Source organism: Hordeum vulgare, chromosome 1H (genome assembly GCF_904849725.1).
Source record: "Hordeum vulgare subsp. vulgare chromosome 1H, MorexV3_pseudomolecules_assembly, whole genome shotgun sequence".
In the NCBI taxonomy this organism is placed as follows: Eukaryota; Viridiplantae; Streptophyta; class Magnoliopsida; order Poales; family Poaceae; genus Hordeum; species Hordeum vulgare.
In genome coordinates, this window is record NC_058518.1 from 496,303,796 (window position 1) to 496,329,898 (window position 26,103).

At 51.4% G+C, this 26,103-nt stretch overlaps 1 protein-coding gene across 1 annotated transcript; it reads left to right on the forward strand.

The window, feature by feature from the left end:
- Positions 1-21,754: 21,754 nt before the first annotated feature.
- LOC123418885 (probable purine permease 4) lies at positions 21,755-23,464 on the forward strand. Its single transcript, XM_045107084.1, has one exon. The coding sequence runs from the start codon at positions 21,816-21,818 to the stop codon at positions 23,037-23,039; it is 1,224 nt and encodes a 407-aa protein (XP_044963019.1). The 5' UTR covers positions 21,755-21,815; the 3' UTR covers positions 23,040-23,464.
- The last annotated feature ends 2,639 nt before the right edge of the window (positions 23,465-26,103 follow it).

The following is a 26,103-nucleotide window of genomic DNA, read 5'->3' on the forward strand; positions in this document are numbered from 1 at the left end:
CGACTCGGAGAGATTCAAAGGCTTCTGTGCGAGTCAGGGTATCCGAGTGGATTTTGCTTCCGTAGCACATCCTCAATCCAATGGGCAAGCTGAGAGGGCGAATGGGCTTATTCTTCAAGGTTTGAAGCCCCGACTCCTGCGAGAGGTAGGACATGCTGCTGGCGCTTGGGTTACCGAGTTACCTTCGGTGCTTTGGGGGCTCCGCACCACTCCGAATATATCAACGGGGCGATCACCGTTCTTCCTCGTTTATGGAGCAGAAGCAGTCCTTCCGAGTGACCTGCTTCACAACGCCCCGAGAGTTGAACTCTTCTCCGAAGCCGAAGCAGAACAAGCAAGGCAAGATGGAGTCGATCTTCTAGAGGAGGAGCGTGAGATGGCACTCACTCGCTCAACAATTTACTAGCAAGATCTGCGACGCTTTCACGCACGTCAAGTCAGGAGTCGCACATTCCAAGCTGGCGATTTGGTGCTCCGAGTGGATCAGCAAAGACCACACAAGTTGGCTCCGGCCTGGGAAGGGCCTTTCATCATTTCCAAGGTGCTGAACAACGGAGCATACAGACTCTACAACATTCACAGGGAGACAGACGAGCCGCGCGCATGGAACGGAGATCTCCTCAAACGTTTTTATACGTGATCGCCGACTGAAGCAGTGTAACGAACAAGTTTGAAGAAATAATATATTCAGCAGATTCAGTTTTGTGCAGATTCAGAGTTCTCCCACACACACACAAAAAAAAACTTAGCTGCGGTCCTGCATCGCCTAAGTACTAACTTCCTCCGAGTGTGCACTATACGTCACACTCGGGGACTTAGCTGCGATCCTGAATCGCCTAAGTACTAACCTCCTCCGAGTGTGCACTATACGTCGCACTCGGGGACTTAGCTGCGATCCTGAATCGCCTAAGTACTCACTTCCTCCGAGTGTGCACTATACGTCGCACTCGGAGACTTAGCTGCGATCCTGAATCGCCTAAGTACTCACTTCCTCCGAGTGTGCACTATACGTCGCACTCGGGGACTTAGCTGCGATCCTGAATCGCCTAAGTACTAACTTCCTCCGAGTGTGCACTATACGTCGCACTCGGGGACTTAGCTGCGATCCTGAATCGCCTAAGTACTAACCTCCTCCGAGTGTGCACTATACGTCGCACTCGGGGACTTAGCTGCGATCCTGAATCGCCTAAGTACTCACTTCCTCCGAGTGTGCACTATACGTCACACTCGGAGACTTAGCTGCGATCCTGAATCGCCTAAGTACTAACTTCCTTCGAGTGGGCACTATACGTCACACTCGGGGACTTAGCTGCGATCCTGAATCGCCTAAATACTCATTTCCTCTGAGTGTGCACTATACGTCACACTCGGGGACTTAGCTGCGATCCTGAATCGCCTAAGTATTAACCTCCTCCGAGTGTGCACTATACGTCACACTCGGGGACTTAGCTGCGATCCTGAATCGCCTAAGTACTAACCTCCTCCGAGTGTGCACTATACGTCACACTCGGGGACTTAGCTGCGATCCTGAATCGCCTAAGTACTCATTTCCTCCGAGTGTGCACTATACGTCACACTCGGGGACTTAATTGCGATCCTGAATCACCTAAGTACTAACCTCCTTCGAGTGTACACTATACGTCGCACTCAGGGACTTAGATGTGATAAAGAATCACCTAAGTACTAACCCCCCTTCGAGTATGCACTATACGTCGCACTCGGGGACTTAGCTGCGATCCTGAATCGCCTAAGTATTAACCTCCTCCGAGTGTGCACTATACGTCGCACTCGGGGACTTAGCTGTGATCAAGAATCACCTAAGTAATAACTTCCTCCGAGTGTGAACTATACGTCACACTCGGGGACTTAGCTGCGACCCTGAATCGCCTAAGTCTTAACCTCCTCCAAGTGTGCACTACAAGTCGCACTCGGGGACTTAGACGTGACCAAGAATCACCTAAGTCTTAATCTTCTCCGAGTACGCACTAAGTGTTGCACTCGAAACTGCATTCAAACAAAAGACTAAATGTTCTCATTCCGACAACATAAATCCAAAAATGATAGCTGACTCAGTGCTCTGATTTAAAAGTATGACGGCCAACAGAAGTGACCAGAGTATCTTACAGGTAAACACTCGGCATACCGAGGACAAAGTTTGATCACGCGTCAGCTGGGTCGGCGTCAGGACTGGAGGGCTCCACAAAAGTGTCCAAGTCGATTCCATCAGCAATGCGGGTAGCAGTCTCAAGGAACGTCTCCATGAAGTCTTCGAATCGAAGCTTCTTCGTGTTGGCGACCTTCAATGCTTTCAGCTTATCTTCCCGCACCTCCTTGCAATGGACTCGGACCAAGGACAGCGCAACGTCTGCACCGCAACGCGCTGCCGATTTCTTCCAGGATTGCACTCGGCTCGGAACCTCCTCCAGTCGCCCCGTCAGGGTCTCCATCTCCTGCCACGACTCCTCTTCCGGCCAAAGTTCCTTGTTAACTCGGCCGACGATTTCTCTCAGTCGACCGATGAAAGGACCTACTTTGCCTACGCGAATATGTGCCCGGAGCAGATCCCGGTTGGCGTCCTCACCGAGTGGCACCTTGTCTTTCATGGACCGCTCCACAGCTGCTGCTTCAGCTTCAGCGTCTCCGCAAAAATCTGCACCAAACGAGCAAGCAGACAGTAAAAACCGAGTGTTCGTCACACGGTCCAACCACTCGACAAAGCATAAGACTTACCAGCCAGACGAGTCATCATCTGCGCAGCCCAGTCGGTGACATACTTCTCTTGGGCTATGCATCGTTTGTTCAGGATGCCCATCTGTTTGTGCAACTCAGCCCTCTGTTTCCCCGTCCTCTCCACCTCCGCCGTCAACACCCTGTTTGCCTCCAGCGCCTCCTCCAATGACTTCTCTCGAACTTCCAGCGCGTCCTTCATGCCGGCCATGGCGAGCATTGCAGCTTCCAGTTCACCAGCATACTGGTTCCTCTCCGCTCTCAAGGCTTCATAAGCCGTTCCCATTTCACAAGTTTTCTGCACCAACAAACAAAGGGTAAACGGCAAGTTTATCAGTTCACAGACTAAGTTCTTCATACCCCTGCCGACGCAAGCAGTCGACAGCGGTCTCGGGGACTACACCCAGTGGGTTCACTAAGAGTGACCCCACTGGCATGCACCTCAAACAGGCCCGCCCTATTGAGGTGCACTCGGAAATACTACTCCTCCGAGACCAACACTACTCGACCTGCGTGCAACTTACTCTCGGAGATTCTTACCGCAAGAGCGCTCCGACTGCAATAAGTACTCGCACTCGGAAATCCTGTCTACGGACACAACCAAACTAGAGACAAAATGTATAAAGACAACTGTCGGTGCAAGCACTCGACAGAAGTCTCGGGGACTACACCCACTGGGTTCACTTGGAGTGAACCCATTGCAAAAACAATACCACCCAGTGGGTTACAGGAGAAAAAGTAAATACTTACTAGACTACTTACTCGGATGTCATCGCGCAGTTCCAAGCTGCCGGTACAAGGCCGCGACGGAGTCATAATCCTCTTGGCTTCTCCAGCCATGAGCTCCGCCTGCACCATGGCCCCCTGGCCGCTCCCACCTGCTCCTCTGGGACACACCGGATGCTGAATTCAGCATTCGACGAACCGGGAATCGTGGGAAGTTCCTGGGGCATCCCAAGGTTCACCCCAGTCGATTCCTCCCTCACTGGCACCGGTTCAGTCGGTGGTGGCACTTCGGTCGGTGGAGCGTCGGCGACGAGGGCAGCAGCAGGAGGAGCAGCCTCAGGAACTGGCTCCAGGACGGGCTCCACAGCGGGGTCGGCTCTCCCCTGGTCGTCCTCGTCCAGGTGAATCGCCCCTGACAATGACAAGCCGAATGACATGACGTCTCAGAAAAAGAAAGAATGGCGCGGTCCGCAGGAATAAAATACCCGACTCTCCTACAACATACCTGGCTGGGACGAAACGACGTTGTCCATGTGCATGGGGTCGTCCCCTTGGCGGGCCGGAGAGGTTGCAGAAGTGGCAACCCTGTCGAGTGAAGTCCATTCGACTTATAAAGCAGGAGTTCACTCGGTCAACAGAAAGAGCCGAAAGTTAGATTCACTTACGTGGAGGTGACGGGGATGGCCATCCTCATCCGCGGCAGAGCCTTCTGAGGTTTGGGCCCACTCGGCTTGGGCGCCCTGGAGGATTGGCGTGCGGGCTCAGCGGCTGCGTCCCTGGCCCTCTTGGTGCCTCGAACACTCGGTACCACCGGGGCAGCGGGCGGAGCACTCGACGACGCAGGAGGAGCTGAAGGGACGGTGGGCTCATGCCGACGCTTACTCCGATGCTCTGGCCGCAGAGGTGGCGAGTCTGGCTCTTCATCCTCTTCCTCTTCCTCGTTGTCCTCCTCCTCCGACTCCCCGCTGTCGGATACGTATTCGGCGCTCTCCACGCTCCCCTCCTGGGCTGCCTTCCTCCTCTTCCTCCTCCGGATCCCCATTCGAGACGGGAGAGAACCAGTTGGTCCACTCCTGCATGAGGTTCAGTCGGAAACGTTAAGCATCACACGGAGATATAAATAAACGACTGGAATCAAGACAGTTCGATGCACTCGACTAATGCTACTCACCTGATTCGGTGGAGGGTTGTCCGCACTGTAAGGCGTCACTCGACGGGCTCCTTTGGGGTTCTCACAGGGACCCGTGATTTGGAGCACCCACGAGGTCACCTTCTCCTCAAGTATGCCCACCACGTTGGTCCGAGTGGAATCCTCGGGCCCTGTGTAGTGCCACATAGCGTGGTCGCGGGCCTGCAGAGGTTGGATTCGCCGACCGATGAAGACTTCCAGCAGGTCAATCCGATGACCCCCCTCGTGACAACATCCACGAGAGCCTCGACCAAAGGCTGGATATCGTTCTTCTCGGCTTTCGAGAGCGCGAGTTGCTTGGGCGGAGCAGGATGGTCTAGACTAAACGGAGGCAGCCCAGTCGACACATTCGGACAGGCTATGTCCTGGCAGTAGAACCACGTCGACTGCCAGTTCCTAACCGACTCGCTCAACTGGAGAGCAGGGTAGCTGCTCCGACTCTTCTTCTGGAACCCTAAACCCCCACAGAGCTGGAGGAGATGCGTCTTGTCGTCCGACTGACTAAGACGTTTTATGGTTTGAGAGCGGGCGGAGAAGATATGTTTGAATAAACCCCAATGGGGAGGGCAACCGATAGAACACTCGCACAAAACGATGAAGGCAGAAAGACGGGCGATGGCATTCGGAGGAAAGTGATGGAGTTGAGCACCAAAATGATTCATGATGCCTTTGAAGAAGGGATGCGGGGGCAAAGAAAAACCTCTGTGAACATGGCTGAGGAGCAAGACGCGCTCCCCCTCCCGAGGCGCCGGCTCGACCTCGTCGTCCGCCGGCAGCCTCCAGGACTTGTGCACGAGCATCCCGTGCTCCACCAGCTCCAGTAGGTCCCCCTCCATCACCGTGGAGGGGAGGAAATCTCCTTGGATCCACCCCGCCGGCAGCGGCCGCTGCCGCCGTTGAGCAGCCGCCGCCTTGTTCTTCTTCTTCCTCGCCTCCATCTTGCTGGTCTGACCCTTGGTCATGGAGGCGACGGCGAGTCCTCGAGGAAGAGGAGGAGGAAGGAGCGTAGGTGTGCAGGAGGTGGCGAGGAAGACGGAGCAGGCGGGAGCAAAAGATTCGGCGAGCGTAACCGAGGAGTCTCGCCGCCCAGAGGTTAAATAGAGCGCCGACTGGGTCGCTGGCGAATGGGCCCGAAATCTTATCTACCCGACCGGTCGCGGCGATATCAGTGGAGGAGTTGAAGGCGCGAGGATCGAGGAGTCAGGCGCTACTCGAGCGCGCTGACGTCGTCCCCACTGAGCGCGCGGAACCCGAAATTTGAGATCCCGGAAAATCCGCCGCTGTCAGTTGACCGGTCGCGTCAAAAGAGGCCGCGAAAGCACTCGGGTCCCGACAGTCTGTTTCGCAAGCACCTCCACTCGGAGTGCTGGTCAAGAGAGATAAAATGGACAGAGGCAAGCAACGTCCAAGCCGAACCTAGTCCAGTCGGATCTGAACCTCAAGCACTGCTTCGACGTTTCAACTCCAATCCATTCGGGGACTAATGATGGGGTCATAGTCTTAGGGTAGGGTCATAGGCCTGCCTACATGTCCTACCCAAGGACTACCCCACACAAAGGACAGGACCTTAAGTCTACCCCGACTGAATTAAGGAGTGCCCATCATCCAGTCGGTAACATGCCCAGAATCATCCAGTCGGAGGTTAGCATTCGGAGGGCACCAGGCCAACCGACCGGGTACACTCGGTACGTCGTAACCTCTCCGGAGGGAAACTGTCGTACGTTTCCGGGTGCGTTTATTAGCATTTAGAGCATACGTTACCTGTAACGTATGCATTCAATCGCCACTACTCCACCCCTGAGTCGAAACCGTTGTGGAGGGCAGCGCACTCTATATAAGCCGCCCTCCCCCACTGGTCAAAGGGTTAGCAAATCACTGTATTCCATATTACACTCGGTAACAAGCTCCGAGAGCACTGAGACGTAGGGCTGTTACCTCCACCGCAGAGGGGCCTGAACTCATACAACATCGCCGTAGATAGGACTATGCCCATCTCATTCGTACCCTATACATCTACTGTCAGGCTTATACCCACGACATTCCCAGAATCAACAAGATATATACTACTCCTTCCGTTCCTAAATATAAGTCTTTAAAGATGTTTTATTCGTGGACTACATACGGATGTATATAGATATACTTTAGAGTGTAGATTCACTCATTTTATTTTGTATGTAGACTCCTAATAAAATATGTTAAAAGACATATATTTAGAAACGGAGGAAGTAGTATCCAAGAACGTGACATATAGCCACCCGATATTATTTTACACGCGGCAACGTGTTGCGCCATGACATCTCGCCGTTTAGTGAATTGAAAAATAGTCTATTTAATAACTTTTATTCATTATATCGCAAAAAAAACTTATATTCATTATTTTATCTTTGGCTTGACGGCCCACAGCTTAAGACCATGTTGGGAGATATACACTACGTCGCTATGGATGCATGCACTTATAATGTGGGACAATGTACGGCCTTGCTAATAATTTTGCTGAGGTTTGAGTTTTCTGTCTCTAGTTAAGCGCTTCTTTGAGAAAGACCTTGTAGTTTTCAGGTCTAGGGATTAAACACATGCTTTGCATTGCACATGGTCGTGGAACACAGCATGTGGATGTTAGGCCATCGAGCTGCCAATAATTCATTTCCTTGGTACGTAATCCCACTCCAAAACTGGATACGAGACAATAATTGGAAAGGTAACAAATCGGGAAAGGTGGAATCCAATCCCATTGTATTCTTGCATTTCCTTGAATAAACAGCCCCCACATGATCTCAACGTTCCCAATCTGAAACGATTTTTTCACGCCATATAATGGGTCCGGTCCATCGGCCATGTATTCATACACAGTTTCACAATTGTTTGGCATTAACTAGTCAAATGATCGATATGGATGATGTACCCCATAACCAACAATCAGTTAACCAGATAACATATTACAAGATATTGATCGATTTGTGTCGTGGGTATAAGTCTGACAGTAGATGTGTAGGGTACGAAAGGATGAGCAGAGCCTTAGCTACGGCGAGGTTGTATGAGTTTAGGCCCCTCTACGGTGGAGGTAAAAGCCCTACGTCTCAGTGCTCTTGAAAGCTTGTTGTCGAGTGGAATATGGATTACAGTGAATTGCTAACCCCTGCACTAGTGGGGAAGGATGGCTTATATAGAGTGCGCTGCCCTTCACAACGGTTCGGTGCACAGGGGTGGATTAGTGACGAATAAATGCCTACGTTACAGGTAACGTATGTCTTAAATGCTAATAAAGGTACATAGAAACATATGACCGTTGCCCTCCAGGGGGGTTACGATGTACAGAGTGGAATCCAGTCGGTAAGTTTGATATGCTCCGAATGCTCATCTCTGACTGGATGATGGAGGAATTGTCACCGACTGGATGATGGGAAGTCCTTAATTCAGTCGGAACTGACTAAGGGCCTTATCCCTTATGAAGGGTAGTCCTTGGGTAGGACCTATAGGGCAGGTCTATGACCCTACCCTAGGACTATAACCCCATCATTAGTCCCCGAATGGATTGGGGTTGGAACGACGAAGCGATGCTTGAAGTACGGATCCGACTGGTATGGGTACGACTTTGACGTTGTTTGCCTCGATCCATTTTATCCTCTTGACCAGTGATGCGAGTGGATGTATCTGTGAATCGAACCGTCAGGGGCCGAGTGCTTCCGTGGAATCTTTTGACGTGACCAGTCAACTGACAGCGGCGGATTTTCTGGGATCTTCAAATTTCGGTTGTCGCGCGCTCGGCGGGGATGACGACATCGTAATCGAGTAGTATCTGCCGCCTCGATTTCCGCGTCTTCATCTCCTCCACTAATATCGCAGCGACCGGTCGGGGGATAAAATTTCGGGGCCACCTGCTAGTGACCCAGTCGGAACCTTATTTAAACCTTTACAGGGAGGGTTTTTCGTTGCACTCGCCTGACATCTCGCACTTGCCCCGTTTCTCTCGTGACCTCCTGTGCGTCCCGAGCTCCTTCCTTCCCTTCCTCCTTCGCGGATCTGCAGCCTCCGCCATGACGAAGGGGCAGACGAGCAAGCTCGAGGCGCGGAAGAAGAAGAAGGCGGCGGCTCCTGCTCAGCGGCGGCAGCGAGCACTGCCGGCGGGTTGGATCCAGGGGGATTTCCTCCCCTCCACGGTGACGGAGGAGGACATGCTGGAGCTGGTGGAGCATGGCATGATCGAGCACAAGACGTGGAGGTTGCCGGCGGAGGGCGAGACGGAGCCGGCGCCCCAGGAGGGGGAGCGCGTCTTGCTGCTCAGTCACATGCACCGAGGCTTCTCTCTGCCTCCTCATCCCTTCTTCAGAGGTATAATGAACCACTTCGGGGCGCAGCTCCACCATTTTCCTCCCAACGCAGTAGCTCATCTCTCTGCCTTCGTCGTGCTGTGCGAGTGTTTTATCGGCTGTCCTTCCCATTGGGGGCTCTTTAAACACATCTTCTCTGCTAGATCACAAACCATCAAAAGACTTAGCCAGTCGGACGACACAACTCACCTCCTCCAGCTCTGCGGAGGCTTAGGCTTCCAAAAGAAAAGCAAAAGTAGCTATCCCGCTCTTCAGTTGTCCAAATCTGTTAGGAACTGGCAGTCGACTTGGTTCTACTGCCAGGACTTGCGGTTTTTCTGGGTCGGCGTATCCAGCCTTTGCAAGCTCGACACCACGCCATGTGGCACTATACGGGGCCTGAGGACTCCACTCGGACTAACCCCGAGTGCGTGACCGGGGAGCTTGTGGCGTCGTGTGTCCTCAACATCACACGCGCCTGCGATAACCCCAGAGGATCTCAGCAAGTGAAGCCCTTCCGCACGGACAACCCTCCTCCGAATGAGGTGAGTATAACTTGTCGAGTGCACACAATTGTCTTAGATTTATCGCTTTTTCTTGTATCACTGTCTGACGTCTGATGTTGTCAACTGTATCTCGTGCAGGCGTGGACCAACTGGTTTTCTCCTGTCTCGAACGGGAATCCGGCTGAGGAAGAGGAAGGTAGCCAGGAGGGCAGCGTGGAGAGCGTCGAGTACGTCTCCGACAGTGGAGAGACGAAGGAGGAGTCCGGAGAAGAAGAGGGGGAAGATGAGGAACAGAGCTCGCCACCCCCACCGCAGAGCCTCGGACTAAACACCGTCACGAACCTGTGGCTCCGTCGGCTCCCCCAGCGGCCTCGAGTGCCCCGCCAGCTCCTCCTGTGGTTCCGAGTGCCTTGCCAGCTTCTCCCGTGGTTCCGAGTACTCGGAGCACAAAAAGGACCAGGGACTCTGCTGCTGAGCCCGCGGGCCAGCCCTCTAAGGTGGCCAAACCGAGTGGATCCAAGCCTCGGAAGGCTTTGCCGCGGATGAGGATCGCCGTTCCCGTCACTTCAGCGTAAGTGCATTGTTCCTCTATCTTCTTCCAGTATTTGATTGAACTCATGCTTATTGGTCGAATGAATTTTACTCGACAGAGCTGCCACCTCCGCCACTTCTCTGCCACGCCAGGGGGACGACCCCATGGATACGGACAACGTCATCACATCCCAGCAAGGTACGTCGTGGCGACTTCGAGAGCTTACATTATTGTTTCACGAATTCTGTCTTTGGTCTTGTCTTTTTTCTATGGTCTCACGTCGTTCAGTCGGATTTCCTTCAGAGGTGATTCACGTGGAGGAGGACGACCTGAAGAGGTCTGAGCAAGCTGCGGTGCCTGTCCTTGAGGCTGTTCCATCTGTTACTACTCCCGCCATGGACGCGCCACCAGCCGAGACGATGCCGTTGACTGAAACGGCGCTCATCGCTGCTGAGCCGACTGGAGCAGGACTTGGGATGCCCAAGGAGTCCCTTGTGGTGCCAGGTCCATCGACCGTCCAATACGACGCCCAACGCCTCCCAGAAGATCAGGTGGGAGCTGCTAAGGGGGCCATGGTGCAGGCGGAGTTGATGGCGGGTGATGCCAAGAGAGCGTACGACTCCATCGCATCTGTGTACAAGCGAAGCTTGGAACTCCGGGAAGATATCCGAGTAAGTGGGCTAGCAAGTATTTACTTTCCTCTTGTAACCCACTGGGTGTTTAAGCAATATACTCGGATGCAGTATGATTATTTTGAAGTGGGTTCACTCTTAGTGAACCCAGTGGGTGTAGTCCCCGAGACTTCTGTCGAGTGCTTGCACCGGCAGTTGTCTTTATATACATTTTCTTTAAGTTGATCGGATCAAAACTAATCTGTTCGAATGTTACCGGTGGGGGCACTCCAAGTGCACCTACTGGATTAGTCCCCAAGAGTAATTTTACTCAGGTTGGGTAGTAGTAACCTCATAGGCTTGTTTTTGTTATGTATCTCAATAGGGCGGACCTGGTTGAGCTTCATACCAGTGGGGTCACTCTTAGTGAACCCACTGGGTGTAGTCCCCGAGACCGCTGTCGACTGCTTGCGTCGGCAGGGGTCTGAAGAACTTCGAGTTTTTATTGTTTTCCTTGCTGAATTTACCTGATCGTCTCTTCGCGCTGACTTGCAGAAGACTTGCGAGATGGGATCAGCGTACGACGGTGTGAAGGCTGAAAAGATTCAGTTTGCTGCAGAACTGGATGCAGCAATGCTTGCCTTGGCTGGTATGAAGGGTGTTCTGGTTGAACGAGAGAAGTCCTTGGAGGAGTCCCGTGAGTCAAACAAGGCATTGGTGGCCGAAATGGAGAAAATGGGGAAACAAAGAACCAAGCTGATGGGACAGATGCAGGTGATGAATAGGCGGTGCATAGAACAGGAGAAGTACGTCAGTGACCGGGCAAGGAAGATGATTGCGCTTCTCGGTGGTAAGTTCTGTTTTTCCGAGTGCCTCTTGACTATGTATTTCATTCCGCGCTTACTTTTTGCTCGTCTTGTCTTTGCAGATTTTTGCATGGACGCTGAGGTTGAAGCAGTTGACGTTGAGCGGTCGGTTCTTCCGAACGTTCCACTCGGCGAGGACGCCAATCGATACATGCTCCGAGCGCACATTCGCCTGGGCAAAGTGGGACCTTTCATCGGTCGACTGAGAGAGGTCGTCGGCCGAATCGACAAGGAGTTGTGGCCCGAAGACGAGTCTCGGCAAGAGATGGAAGGGTTGATGACTCGGCTGGAGAAGGTCCCGAACCGAGTGCAGGCGTGGAAGAAGTCTGCGGCTCGCTATGGTGCGGACGTGGCGCTGTCGCTGGTCCGAGTGCACTGCAAGGAGGCTCGGGAAGAGAAGCTGAAGGCGTTGCAAGTCGCCAACACCAAAAAGCTTCGATTCGAAGATTTCATGGAGACCTTCCTTGAGAGCGCCACTCGCATCGCAGACGGGATCGACCTCGACACTTTCGTGGAGCCTGCCAGTCCCAGTGTCAGTCCTGACGACGCTTGAGAAAACTTTTACCTCGGTATGTCGAGTGTTGGTTGTATGAAACTTTGGCCATTGTTGTTGGCCGTCACATTCGTGGTTCGGTGTGGATAAGCTTGATCTACACCGAACCAACTATCTTTAGACGAACTTTGAATTTGAATCGAATCTTTTGCTCTTCCTTTTCCAAAGAGTTGTTGACATGATTTTGGCTCGTGGTTTTTGTTTGGCGTTTCTTGGTGAAGCCAATGGCAAACATGCGGAGCATGTAATTGTCAGTTGTCTTGACATCTGCATGAGCCTCACTGAGGGTCTGCTGAGTCTCCGAGTGGATCTGTAGGATACACTCGAAGGCAATTGTGTACTTAGGCGATTCGTGATCGCGGCTAAGTCTTCGAGTGCGACTGTAAGGTCGTACTCGGAGCGAGTTGTTACTCATGTAATTGTCAGTTGTCTTGACATGTACATGAGCCTCAATGAGGTTCTGCTAGTCATATAATTGTCAGTTGTCTTGACATCTACATGAGCCTCAATGAGGGTCTGCTAAGCCTCCGAGTGGATCTGTAAGATACACTCGAAGGAAGCTTTCTATTTAGGCGATTCTTGATCGCAGACAAGTCCCCGAGTGCGACGTTTAGTGCACATTCGGAGAAAGTTAGTACTTAGGCGATCCGGGATCGCGTCTAAGTCCCCGAGTGCGACGTTTAGTGCACACTCGGAGAAAGTTTGTACTTAGACGATTCTTGATCGCAGCTAAGTCCCCGAGTGCGACGTTTCGTGCACACTCAGAGAAAGTTAGTACTTAGGCGATTCTGGATCGCAGCTAAGCCCCCGAGTGCGACGTTTAGTGCACACTCGGAGAAAGTTTGTACTTAGGCGATTCTTGATCGCAGCTAAGTCCCCGAGTGCGACGTTTAGTGCACACTCGGAAAAAGTTTGTACTTAGACGATTCTTGATCGCAGCTAAGTCCCTGAGTGCGACGTTTAATGCACACTTGGAGAAAATTAGTACTTAGACGATTCTGGATCGCAGCTAAGTCCCCGAGTGCGACGTTTAGTGCACACTCGGAGAAAGTTTGTACTTAGGCGATTCTTGATCGCAGCTAAGTCCCCGAGTGCGACGTTTAATGCACACTCGGAGAAAATTTATACTTAGGCGATTCTTGATCGCAGCTAAGTCCCCGAGTGCGACGTTTAGTGCACACTCGGAGAAAATTTGTACTTAGGCGATTCTTGATCGCAGCTAAGTCCCCGAGTGCAACGTTGAGTGCACACTCGGAGAAAGTTTGTACTTAGACGATTCTTGATCGCAGCTAAGTTTTTTTTAAAGACCGGAGTCTGCGAACTCGGAAGGATTTTGAATCTGCAAAAAACTCAATCTGCTTTGTATTACTTCAACGATACTTGTTCTTTACATTGCTTCAGTCGACGGTAACGTGTAGAAACGCTTCAGGAGATCTCCGTTCCACGCTCGCGGCTCGTCCGTTTCCATGTCGAGGTTGTAGAGTCGATATGCTCCGTTGTTCAGCACCTTGGAGATGATGAAGGGTCCTTCCCAGGCGGGAGCCAACTTGTGAGGTCTCTGCTGATCCACTCGGAGCACGAAGTCGACAGCTTGGAATGTACGACTCCTGACGTGTCGCGCGTGAAAACGCCGCAGATCTTGTTGATAAATGGTTGAGCGAGTCAGTGCCATCTCGCACTCCTCCTCTAGAAGATCCACTCCGTCTTGCCTTGCTTGCTTTGCTTCAGCTTCGGAGAAGAGTTCAACTCGTGGAGCGTTGTGAAGCAAGTCACTCGGAAGGACTGCCTCTGCTCCATAAACGAGGAAGAACGGGGATCGCCCTGTAGATCTATTTGGGGTTGTGCGGAGACCCCAAAGCATCGAAGGCAGCTCGGTGACCCATGCGCCGGCGGCATGTCCCACTTCTCGGAGGAGTCGAGGATTCAAACCTTGCAGAATAAGTCCATTCGCCCGCTCCGCTTGTCCGTTTGTTTGGGGATGCGCCACAGATGCAAAATCCACTCGGATACCTTGGCCTGTACAGAAACTTTTGAATCTGTCCGAGTCAAAGTTTGTTCCATTGTCAGTGATTATGCTGTGAGGTACCCCGAATCTGGAGATGATGTCCCTGACAAACTTGATGGTCGTAAGGACGTCGAGCTTTTTGATGGGCTTGGCTTCAATCCACTTTGTGAACTTGTCGACTTCCACCAACACATGTGTGAATCCCCCTTGGCCTGTCCTGAATGGACCGACTGTATCTAATCCCCATACTGCAAACGGCCAAACAAGAGGGATTGTCTTCAACGCAGATGTTGGTTTGTGGGACTTGTTAGAGTAGAACTGACAGCCTTGACATCGGTCGACCATATCTTTCGCCATTTCATGCGCCTGCAGCCAGAAGAAGCCAGCTCTGAATGCTTTGGCGACGATTGCCCTTGAGGAGGCGTGATGACCGCATGTTCCCGAGTGAATTTCTTCCAGGATTAACTGTCCCTCCTCAGGGGAGATGCATCGTTGAAGGACGCCTGAAACGCTTTCTTTGTACAACTGGCCATTAATGACAGTGAACGACTTTGACCTGCGGACGATCTATCTGGCTTGGACTTCGTCTTCTGGTAATTCTTGCCTCAGGATGTATGCAATAAACGGCACAGTCCAATCGGGGATGATAGCAAGAATCTCCATGATCAAATCAACCACAACAGGTACTTCGACTTCAGTCGGATTTGTCGAGCTCTTTGGTTGTACTGGTTCCTCTATGAAAGGATCTTCTTTAACTGAAGGAAGGTGGAGATGCTCGAGGCAGACGTCACTCGGGACCGGTCTCCAAGTGGATCCGAGTTTTGCCAACTCATCAGCTGCTTGGTTTTTCAGTCGCGGAACATGGTGGAGTTCCAGACCTTCAAACTTTTTCTCGAGCTTCCTCACTGCATTGCAGTATGTGGTCATGGTGGGGTTCCTGACGTCCCACTCCTTCATCACTTGATTAACCACCAAATCTGAATCGCCATAAACCATCAGGCGACGGACGCCGAGTGCGATGGCCATGCGCGGTCCATAAAGGAGAGCTTCATACTCTGCCTCGTTGTTGGAGGAATCAAAGTGTATCTGCAACACATACTTGAGTTTGTCACCCTTTGGCGATATGATCACAACGCCAGCGCCGGAGCCATTCAACATCTTGGACCCATCGAAGAACATTGTCCAATGAGCCGAGTACGTGTGGGTCGGTTGCTGTTGTTCTACCCATTCTGCTATGAAGTCAACCACAGCTTGAGACTTTATAGCTTTCTTGGCCTCGAACTTGATGTCGCAGTATAACATCTTCATTGCCCACTTCGCCACTCGGCCCGATGCGTCCCGATTGTGCAGGATTTCCGACAACGGAGCATCAGAAACAACGGACACCGAGTCGTCTTGAAAATAATGAGCCACCTTCTTCGCAGTCATGTAAATCCCGTATATAAGTTTTTGATAATGGGGATACCTCTGCTTGGAAGGAGTCAGGACTTCGGAGACATAATACACTGGCCGCTGAACCTTGTATGCTTTGCCTTCTTCTTCCCGTTCGACTGTGAGAACAGTGCTGACGACTTGATTTGTACCCGCGATGTACAGAAGAAGGGGTTCTTTACTGAGCGGAGCAGTAAGAACCTCCTGGGTGGAAAGTAGGACTTTGAGGTCATCGAATGCGATTTGGGCTTCGTTTGTCCACTCGAAAGTATCTGATTTCTTCATGAGTCGGTACAGAGGAAGTGCCTTCTCGCCGAGTCGACTGATAAACCTGCTCAAAGCCGCTAGGCAACCTGTGAGTCTTTGAACATCGTGTATTCTGACCGGCCGCTCCATTCGGACGATGGTCCCGATCTTTTCGGGGTTGACATCGATCCCTCGTTCGGAAACGAAGAAACCGAGTAACTTTCCGCTGGGAACGCCGAATGAACACTTGGCTGGGTTGAGCTTGATATCGTACCTACGAAGGTTGGCCAATGTTTCTGCCAAGTCAGTCAGCAGGTCGGAACCTTTGCGTGACTTGACTACGATATCGTCCATATACGCCTCCACATTTCGACCGATCTGGTCGAGGAGGCATTTTTGGATCATGCCCATAAAGGTTGCTCCTGCATTCTTCAAACCAAATGGCATAGTGATGTAGCAGAAGCACCCGAATGGGGTGATGAAGGCTGTTTTTAATTCATCGGGGCCATACAGACGGATATGATGATAGCCCGAGTAGGCATCAAGGAATGACAAACGCTCGCAACCCGCAGTCGAATCGACAATTTGATCGATGCGGGGGAGCGAAAAATGGTCTTTCGGGCAGACCTTATTGAGATGCTTGAAGTCGATGCACATTCGGAGCGACTTGTCTTTCTTGGGCACCATGACAACATTGGCGAGCCACTCGGAGTGGTGTACCTCGCGAATGAAGTTGGCTGCCAAAAGCTTAGCCACCTCTTCTCCGATTGCCTTCCTCTTGTGCACGGCGGACCGACGCAGGCGTTCTCAGACAGGCCGAGCGGCGGGATCCACATGCAGTCGGTGCTCAGCCAACTCCCTGGGTACACCTCGCATGTCAGCGGGCTTCCATGCGAAGATGTCCCAGTTCTCACGGAGGAATTGGATGAGCTCAGCTTCCTATTTAGGATCGAGGGTGGTGGAGATGTTCGTCGGGGCAGCGGTGTCGTCCGTCGGGTGGATGCTGACCTTCTTCGTCTCTCCCGCCGACTGGAATGCGGACTCCGAAGCTGGCTTCTTCGAACGCATCAAGTCAGCGGGTCGACTGTTTTCTTGTACTCGTCAAGCTCGAGGACAGCCATCTGCTGATCGGCAATCCTCGATCCCTGCTGCAGACACTCTTTGGCCTGCTGCCGATTGCCGGTGATAGTGATCACACCTTTTGGGCCTGGCATCTTCAGCTTCAGGTACACGTAACATGGACGGGCCATGAAATGCGCATACGCCGGGCGGCCCAGAATTGCGTGGTACGCACTCTGGAAGTCCACCACCTCGAACGCCAGCTTCTCCTTGCGGAAGTTCTTGTCGGAGCCGAAGACGACGTCCAACGCGATCTGGCCGAGTGACTTGGCCTTTCGTCCAGGGACGACTCCATGGAACTGCATGCCGCTCTCGCTAAGTTTGGACATCGGAATGCCCATCCCCTTGAGAGTGTCAGCGTACATGATGTTCAAGCCACTGCCGCCGTCCATGAGGACTTTGCGCAGTCGGACTCCTTCCACCACCGGGTCGACGACCAGAGCCTGCCTCCCTGGGGTGGGTACGTGTGCTGGATGATCCGACTGGTCAAAGGTGATCGCAGTCTGAGACCATTTGAGGAATGTAGGGTTGGTCGACGTGGCCATGTTCACCAGCTTCAGTCGACTCTTGCTCTCAACGTCAGCAAAAATCATCAGTGTTGCATGGACTTGGGGGAACGGATCCTCCTTGTCTTCCTCATCCTGTTCATTGCCCTTTTCACTCGGTTGCCCTTCGCCGAACCCCTGGATCAGGAGGCGACATTGCCGAGTGGTATGCTTCGGATATATGGCGTTGCCCTCTTCATCCATCTTCGTGTGAATTGGACATGGCTGGTCCAGGATGGGGTTTCCGAACTGCTTCTTCTTGGGGGTGAACTGAGCCTTCCCCTTCCCCTTGAACTTGGCATTGGTAACGGCTGCGGCCTCTGCCTGCGGAGTGGACGGAACTTTCTGCTTCTGCTTCCGAGTGTTGTTTCCATCTCCATCGGCGACTGTTTTGTGCTTGCCGCTACGAATGCGGTCCTCTTCTTCGCCATTTGCATAGCGTGCCGCTATCTCCATCACCTTACTCATGGAGATGTCGCCTGTTCGATCGAACTTTAGGTACAAATTTCTGTACCGCACGCCTGCCTTGAAGGCGCAGACTGCTTGGTGCTCTGTGACGTTCTCCACCGTGTGGTAGAGGGTCGTCCAACGCTGAATGAAATCGCGCAGGGGCTCATTCTGCTTCTGGACACAGTGCTGGAGCTCCACGAGACCAGCAGGGCGTTTGCACGTCCCTTCGAAGGTCCTGATGAAGACTCAGGCCAGATCGGCCCAACTGTAGATGCTTGAGGGAGCCAACTGGTTTAGCCACGCTCGTGTCGAGCCGTCGAGCATCAGAGGGAGGTGTTTCATGGCGACGTGGTCGTCCCCTCCTCCGATCTGGACTGCCACTCGATAGTCGTCCAGCCACGTTTCTGGCTTGGATTCTCCTGTAAACTTGCTGATCCCCGTCGCCAATCGGAAGTTGGGAGGGATGTCAGCCGAACGGATGGCCCGACTGAAACACTCGGGACCACAGACGATGGTCCTTCTTCCACTCGGACGGTCCATATCGTGACCATCGCGGTGGGCCCGGCCCCTGTCGACCCTCCTCTGGGCGATATGCCCCCTCGCGTCGGGCCTTGGATCATAAGTGTCACCGAGTGTCACCGACTGAACGCCGATCATCATGATGCCGGGGCCCGTAGGGCCCACCCCGCGGAGGGGTGCGTGAGCGGCGACGATCTTCGGGATTCATGGAACGGCTGCCTCCCCTGTGTCGCTGATGAGAACCGGGGCTGTGAACTGACCGATGCGTGTTCGCGTGAACAGAACTATTGTGAATCCTGTTGTGCGACTGGGAGACCGCCGAATTTTGCTGCTGCGCCGTGTGCAGCAGGGCACGGATTTGCTCGATCCCTCTGCCAGCCTCTGAATCAGTCGGCTGGAGGGAATCGGCTATCTTGGCGGCGGCAGCCAGGTTGAGGACGGGTGTGTGGAACACCTCCACGTTGCTCCGCCGAGTGTGCCGACTGGCAGAACGGCGGGGCTGACGACGAGCGCCGGATGTTTCGCCGACCTCGTGCTCGTTCCGGCCGGTCTGGCGGGGACTTTCATGGGAGTTGGCCATGTGCACTTCGGCTGCAGGCCCGCGACCCACGTACTCGGAAGGAAACTCAGTCAAACTGAGTCCGAGCACTGGGACGATGGCGCAACTACAACCGACTCGAGGACCGCCACTTGTGAAGATGCGTTCTGGCGCGCCTGGGCGTGTTGCACCCAACGCTGGAGCCGCGGACGGCGGGACCGCTTGTTGCGGCGCGCGACGGCGGCGTAGGTCGACACCGGAGCCGACTGCTGGAGAAGAAGGATACCGCGGGCGCCGGCACGGAAGTGCGTAGCCCCGTGACTGGGAAGCGCCTTGACGTCGAGAGGGGCATCCCGAAGCCATGCCGAATCGTCGACGATGAAGGAGAGAGCGCCGAAGAGGATCTCGTGACCCATGCTCAAATCTCCACCGGATGACATGATGAGAAGATGTAGTCGCAAACTCACCGAAAGTCGCTTAGACGCCTGCCCCACGGTGGGCGCCAACTGTCGTGGGTATAAGTCTGACAGTAGATGTGTAGGGTACGAAAGGATGGGCAGAGCCTTAGCTACGGCGAGGTTGTATGAGTTCATGCCCCTCTACGGTGGAGGTAAAAGGCCTACGTCTCAGTGCTCTTGGGAGCTTTTTGTCGAATGGAATATGGATTGCAGTGAATTGCTAACCCCTGCACCAGTGGGGAAGGACGGCTTATATAGAGTGCGCTGCCCTTCACAACAGTTCGGTGCACAGGGGTGGATTAGTGGCGAATAAATGCCTACGTTACAGGTAACATATGTCTTAAATGCTAATAAAGGTACATGGAAACGTATGACCGTTGCCCTCCAGGGGGGTTACGATGTACAAAGTGGAATCCAGTCGGTAAGTTTGATATGCTCCGAATGCTCATCTCCGACTGGATGATGGAGGAATTGTCACCGACTGGATGATGGGAAGTCCTTAATTCAGTCGGAACTGACTAAGGGCCTTATCCCTTATGAAGGGTAGTCCTTGGGTAGGACCTATAGGGCAGGTCTATAACCCTACCCTAGGACTATAACCCCATCAATTTGGTTTCAAACTTTTCGCACCGAACAAATGCAATATGTACTTTGAAACGCAGAAGGATTTGGCTCTAAAAATATTTCTAATGCAGAAGAGCACACCGATTTATTTGTTTATTGTAACAGAATTGCTAGATGAAAATTAGTGAAGTCTCATCAAACTCATGTTCTATCTCGAACTTATCGTGGAATTCGTGTGGGTTTTTCTTTTCTTTCATGCTTTTTCAATAAAGGATAAATTTTATTGACTCAAAATAATGTATCAAGTGAATACAAACACAATAAATACACATCCTGACTCTGCATAACTAGGATGCATAAAACCAACACAACTACACAGACAATTAAACACACTGACAAATAGCAAATTCATACAAGACTAAAGCAATGTCTTAACGTGAAAAGGAAAACTATTGTACGGTTCCTCATAGCAGGGGCGGAGCCAGGCCAGCATCAGCCCCGAGCCGCATTCAAGCATTGTACCTAGATTTGGGCCTTACATCCTGAGTATTGCTACAGTCACCAAAAGAGTAGGGCCTCATGCCTCTGGCCCAGGCCCTGGGCCTGGGTCCTATCTCCACCCCTTCCTCGGAGCCTATGTCTGCATCGTCAACGGGTGCTTCAATGACGACGAGATGTGGGGGAGGAAGGAATAGATGGCGGCGACTGGGTTCCAGCCCGAGCCGCCTAATGAAGGCGACACGGGTGTGTGATCCTTTTTTCAGGATACAGACCTAATATTTTTTTTCTAAAGGAGTTATAGGACAACTTCTTTTTCACGCTAACGTCACTTAGACGATACTTTGTTAATTCTCATCTAGAATAGCTAGGCACAACCATTTTCTAATGATAACAATTTTCGGGTTAATTTGGTTGCGCTCTTGTGTGCCCATGGCAGATACGCACATGATTGAGCCAATGAGATGAGATATGATCAGTTCACTGTCTCCGAGAGAAGGACGTACGGTGTGCGGTTTTCAGATCTTGGGTTTAAGCACATGCTTGCTTTGCATACACACATGCATGACCCAAGAACACCGCATGTGAACGCTAGGCGAGCCGTCGATCGATAGCTCCCGTACGTTGGTTACTACGTAGTCATCCGGCCCACCCCCAAAACGGATACGGGACAATGCTGGACACGAAGCAAATAGAGAAAGGCAGATTCCAATCCGTTGTTTTCCGCTTACCACCCCAGCGCCATCTCAACGACCCCTATGCGTCTCAACCAAACCGTTGTGGGAGGATACACATGTGCATTTCCACACAAATGTTCAGCAACTGATTCTGGGATCTTCTGCGATATATGCTGTGAACCAACAATCAATCCATCGATTTAACTTGGGGATATATATGTAGAGATATACTACTACTCCGCTACTACATTAAAGGATATTGTCGATTAATTGGCTCCTACCACTACTTCCTTGTGTGGATTTGAGCAATGAATACATGAATACATCCATATATACATGTAGTAATTTTGTATTTCCTAATTCAATGCTTACTCATGCCTCAGTGAAGAAAATATTGTGGTTGGATGGTTAGAAGGACGGTGATATCCCGGTCCGTCAGATTCAAGTCCTGGTGCTTGAATCTTGTATTTTCGAGCTGATCATTAATTTTCCAGCTTTGATGTGACCCTCCCAAATATACACGAGTATATACTGTTTTAAAAATTAGACTAGTAACGTATTGTAAGTTGTAACTGACGCCTAGCTTTTTCACACCCGGCCGCCCGGAAAAGCAAGAAACGGAAGGAGCAGCAGTGTAAAAAAACCATCTACTATAAATCTTCCTTACTCTGCGTGATTCATGGATGGCATTTTGTGATCACTGATCTTCCCCCAACAAGAAAATTCCCCCTACCCGCCCGATATATACATGCCGCCCATGTACAAGCTCCGTCGCCCATCGCCAGTTCGCCATCCATCCAACGACACCTCCTACTCCTCCTTGGCGGCGCCGGCGGCAATGGCGATCTCCTCCGGGCCGGCGGGCGCGGCCGCGGCGGCCCCGCGCCGCAGGAGCAGGTCGACGGTGCTCCTGATGGCCAACTACGCCGCGCTGCTGGTCGGCTCCGTCGTCTCCAGCCTGCTCTCCCGGTTCTACTTCGAGCACGGCGGGCAGAACAAGTGGGTGGTCACGCTGGTTCAGTCGGCGGGGTTCCCGACGCTCGTGGTCGCCGTGTTCCTCGCCGGCCGGCCCGTTTCCGCGCCCCGGCCGTTTCTCTGGTTCTCGCGCCGGTTCCTGGCCGTGTGCCTGTTCATCGGCGCCCTCATGGGCGTCAACAACCTCCTCTTCGCCTACAGCTCGTCGCTCCTGCCGGTGTCCACCTCGTCGCTGCTGCTGTCCACGCAGCTCGCCTTCACGCTCGTCCTCGCCGTCGCCATCGTCCGCCACCCGCTCACCTTCGTCAACCTCAACGCCGTCGTGCTCATGACGCTCTGCTCCGTGCTCCTCGCGCTCCGGTCGGGGGACGCCGGCGAGAGCCCGGACCGGAAGGGGTACATCCTCGGCTTCGTAGTCACGCTCGGCGCCGCGGGGCTCTTCTCCGCGTACCTCCCGGTGATGGAGCTGCTGTACCGGGAGGCGGTCTCCGGCGGGTTCATCCTGGCGGTGGAGGTGCAGGCGGTGATGCAGGCCATGGCGTCCGTGGTGGCGGCGATCGGACTCGCGGCGACCGGCGGTTTCGGCAACGACGTGGCCCACTGGAAGGGGTCGCACGCCGTGTACTGGGTCGTGGTCGCAACGCTGGTGGTGACGTGGCAGGCGTGCTTCATGGGCACCGCCGGCGTGATCTACCTAACGTCGTCGCTCCACAGCGGCGTGTGCATGGCAGCGGTGCTCACGGCCAACGTGATTGGCGGCGTCGTCGTGTTCGGCGACCCGTTCGGCGCCGAGAAGGCCGTCGCCACCACGCTCTGCGTCTGGGGCCTCTCCTCGTACCTCTACGGCGAGTACACCAAGAGCAAGAAGAAAGCCGCCGCTGATGATCAGGACGACCACGACGACGCCATCGTCCCCGCCGCCCATGACGACGGCGAGCAGAAGAGCCTCACCGCCGGCAGCCGCGAGCCGGCAAGCGACGCCGCCGAAACCGTCTGAAGCAAACGGGGCAGCGCCGGCCGGCCACAGGGGGCACGTACGAACGAACGAACGAACGAACCATGTGATCGATGAGTACGTTGCAACAAGAATGCAATGCAAACTGAAAATTTCTTGGTACCCCGAGAAAGCGAAGTGGCATGCAGTATTGAAGATGCATTAGGTGTAGACGTGTCATGTTACGTCGTGTAGGCAAAAGAGTTATATTTACAGCTTACAAGGAGACAAGAATGGTGTGGTGATGATGACCGATGCTTGTTTCGTGGGCTGCTATGCTATGTACGTATCTTGGCGTCAGGATTTATCACCGAATGGATGCATGTTGCACTTGCATGGGTGTGTGAAAAACTTGCACATTAATGTAGTACGTACGTGCCATCAACAGCGACATGTCATGCATCCATATATATATATATCTTGCGTGAGATCGACATGGTAATTTTTTTCCTGCTTTGTTCCTGCAATGCATATCAATTGGCAATAGTCTACCTAGTTAGCGAGCTAGCTAAATGGCCTGCTCTGAAACTGTGTGATCTTTTGCCTCATGCCATTGCTCCTTATCCTTATACTGTATGTACATGAGGTATCGGTTATTGGTATGGACCATCACTTATATTTAGACACCAGCAGTATAGGACTGCATATTTTTTACTTGATATAGGAAGAAATACAATTACACACCGCAATATATACTATTAAACATTTCCGCCGTGTGTGGTGTGACAAACACCTGGATTCACTTCTTTCTCATGCTCGTTGTTACATGACCAAACAAGCAACATCTGCCGCTCCACAAATTAATCTCTACTGTTATATTTAGACACCAACAACACATGTTCCTTTTTCCTTTAAAAAAACCCATACACATCCCTAATTCTTACTTGATAGAAAGAATACTAAGTAATACAAGGGTCTTTTTTTTGACAAAGGGCGGGTTAATTCAAAGTGAAGCATCAAGGTGATACTAATACAATAAATATAAACACAACATCTGCATAACTAAGATGCACGCAACCGACAAGTAATCCTCCTTTTCAAAAAACAAAACACCAACGCATACACTAAGAATCACAGAGGCACATAGCAAAATCGTAAAGAACATGTAAGATGCACCGCCGGTGATTGGCAAAAGAACATGCACCACTGTTTCATGTGGCAAGCACTACCTGAATTCACTTGTTTCCCATGCTCGTTGTTAGATAACCAAATATCCAACCTGAGCTGTAACGATCCTCTTGTCAAGATCACCAGAACTGACATTTGGCGCCTATGATATATAGAATTATATCCCCCGCGGCGGTCTTCTAAAGGACTTCCTTATTTCCTTTTTCGCCATGACACTCTTTTTTAAGAGACTTACAACTGTTACTCATTTTTAATGTGATGGAGGTTGATATCTTCGGCTCAAAAACATATAAGAGCGCTTCACACAGTTGCTTGTAATTACCGCACGTCGATGATGAATAAGTCAAACTGATTTATGGCGCCTTGTGCAAAATGTTCGAAAGCTTCCCACGCACTAGATTTTACTATGAAAAAGCATAAATGCAAAACCATTGTTGTAACTTGTTGCGGGTAATTACATTGCTATAACTAGTGCACAATTGTTACAGTATATCACAACTACATGAGGCACAAGGAAAAACGTGTGAATAGCTGATAAAAAAGGCATCTAGCGTGTCGCACAAAACGGGGGAGAAACCTCCTAGTAAGACACTTGAGCCTCTTTGCCACAATGTCCATTGTTGTCTTGCTACTATTGTAATGATAGTAAAGATCGCTAACAGTTAATACACAAGTGCATTGACTATAATAAAGTATATAATTCCTGCAAAGAATAATATCATGTGTGTGTTATGGAACGCCACAAGAGTTCTAGTGATCCATGTGTTCTCGTCCCATCAAATCATTCCAAAACAATCATAGAAGTGTATTCGTTGCCATAGATTAACTTGTGTGACGGATCTTCGAAAACAGTCACAAATCCGCACATCAATAACGTTCTCTGGTCGTCATTGATTGAGCCGAGGCCTGTCTGGCCTGATCCTGTACAAGTCCTTACTTCTGGATCAAACCGTCGGGTCCACATGAGTTGTCAACGTGGATCCGACATGGTAAACCAACAATATTGTTCATTTGTGTTTTTTGATCAAAATATTTGGCCCACCTAATTCATTATTTATTTGGCCATGACCATTTTTATGCCCGTTTTATTTTGTTGAATATTTTTCCTCTGCCCATTTATTCATGTTCATCTTTGTACATAATCTTTCATTAGAATAAATGACCACATATTCGTCACATGGATACCAACTTGGCGCATTTATTCATATTCATCAAGGAGAGTACATGAACAGAACTCCACAAATATAAGATTGCATACAAGCATTATAAGAGGCCTCGCATTATAATGATTTTGACACCAGTATACACCATTCCAACACCATAAATTATAAGAATATCAGAGTACCATCATATTTATATCCACCGGCAAAACAAAACTCATATATTGCTCTAGTTCCTATTTTCCACATCTTCTTACTTTTTGCTTGGCCTAACGTAAAAGAATGGTGTAGTTCTCATAGATACTAAGTTGCAGTATACATACTTGAAGAGAAATAGCTAGTCAAAGCAAGGTAACCAGAAAGCTTAACTTGATTGAAACTCATAAAAACATATTATGCATCACAGGTCAAACTTAATTTGTTTGTTTGAGATTGCCTTTACCGTAAAACTCCTCCCCATTTCATTTCCACCCTGAGCTTGATTGGTTCCAGCTGCCTTCCATTCTCCGATCTGTCCCAAATGCCATGGATCAAGCTCCTCCCGGCAGTCTTCAACCGTGAACCGCGATCAAGCACGATCTACGCAAACTTCCTTCACAGTCCAAAGTGGGGATCACATTGAACGTGTCATAAAACCATGTTGATATGAACACATTCGGGGTCTCAACTGAATTCTTACTTTCGTATAATTCAATGTTGAAGACGAAACATGGAGCGGTGCTTCCGCATCCGCGAGGCACCAATTATTCTATCGATAGTGCAACATTTTTTTTGGCAAG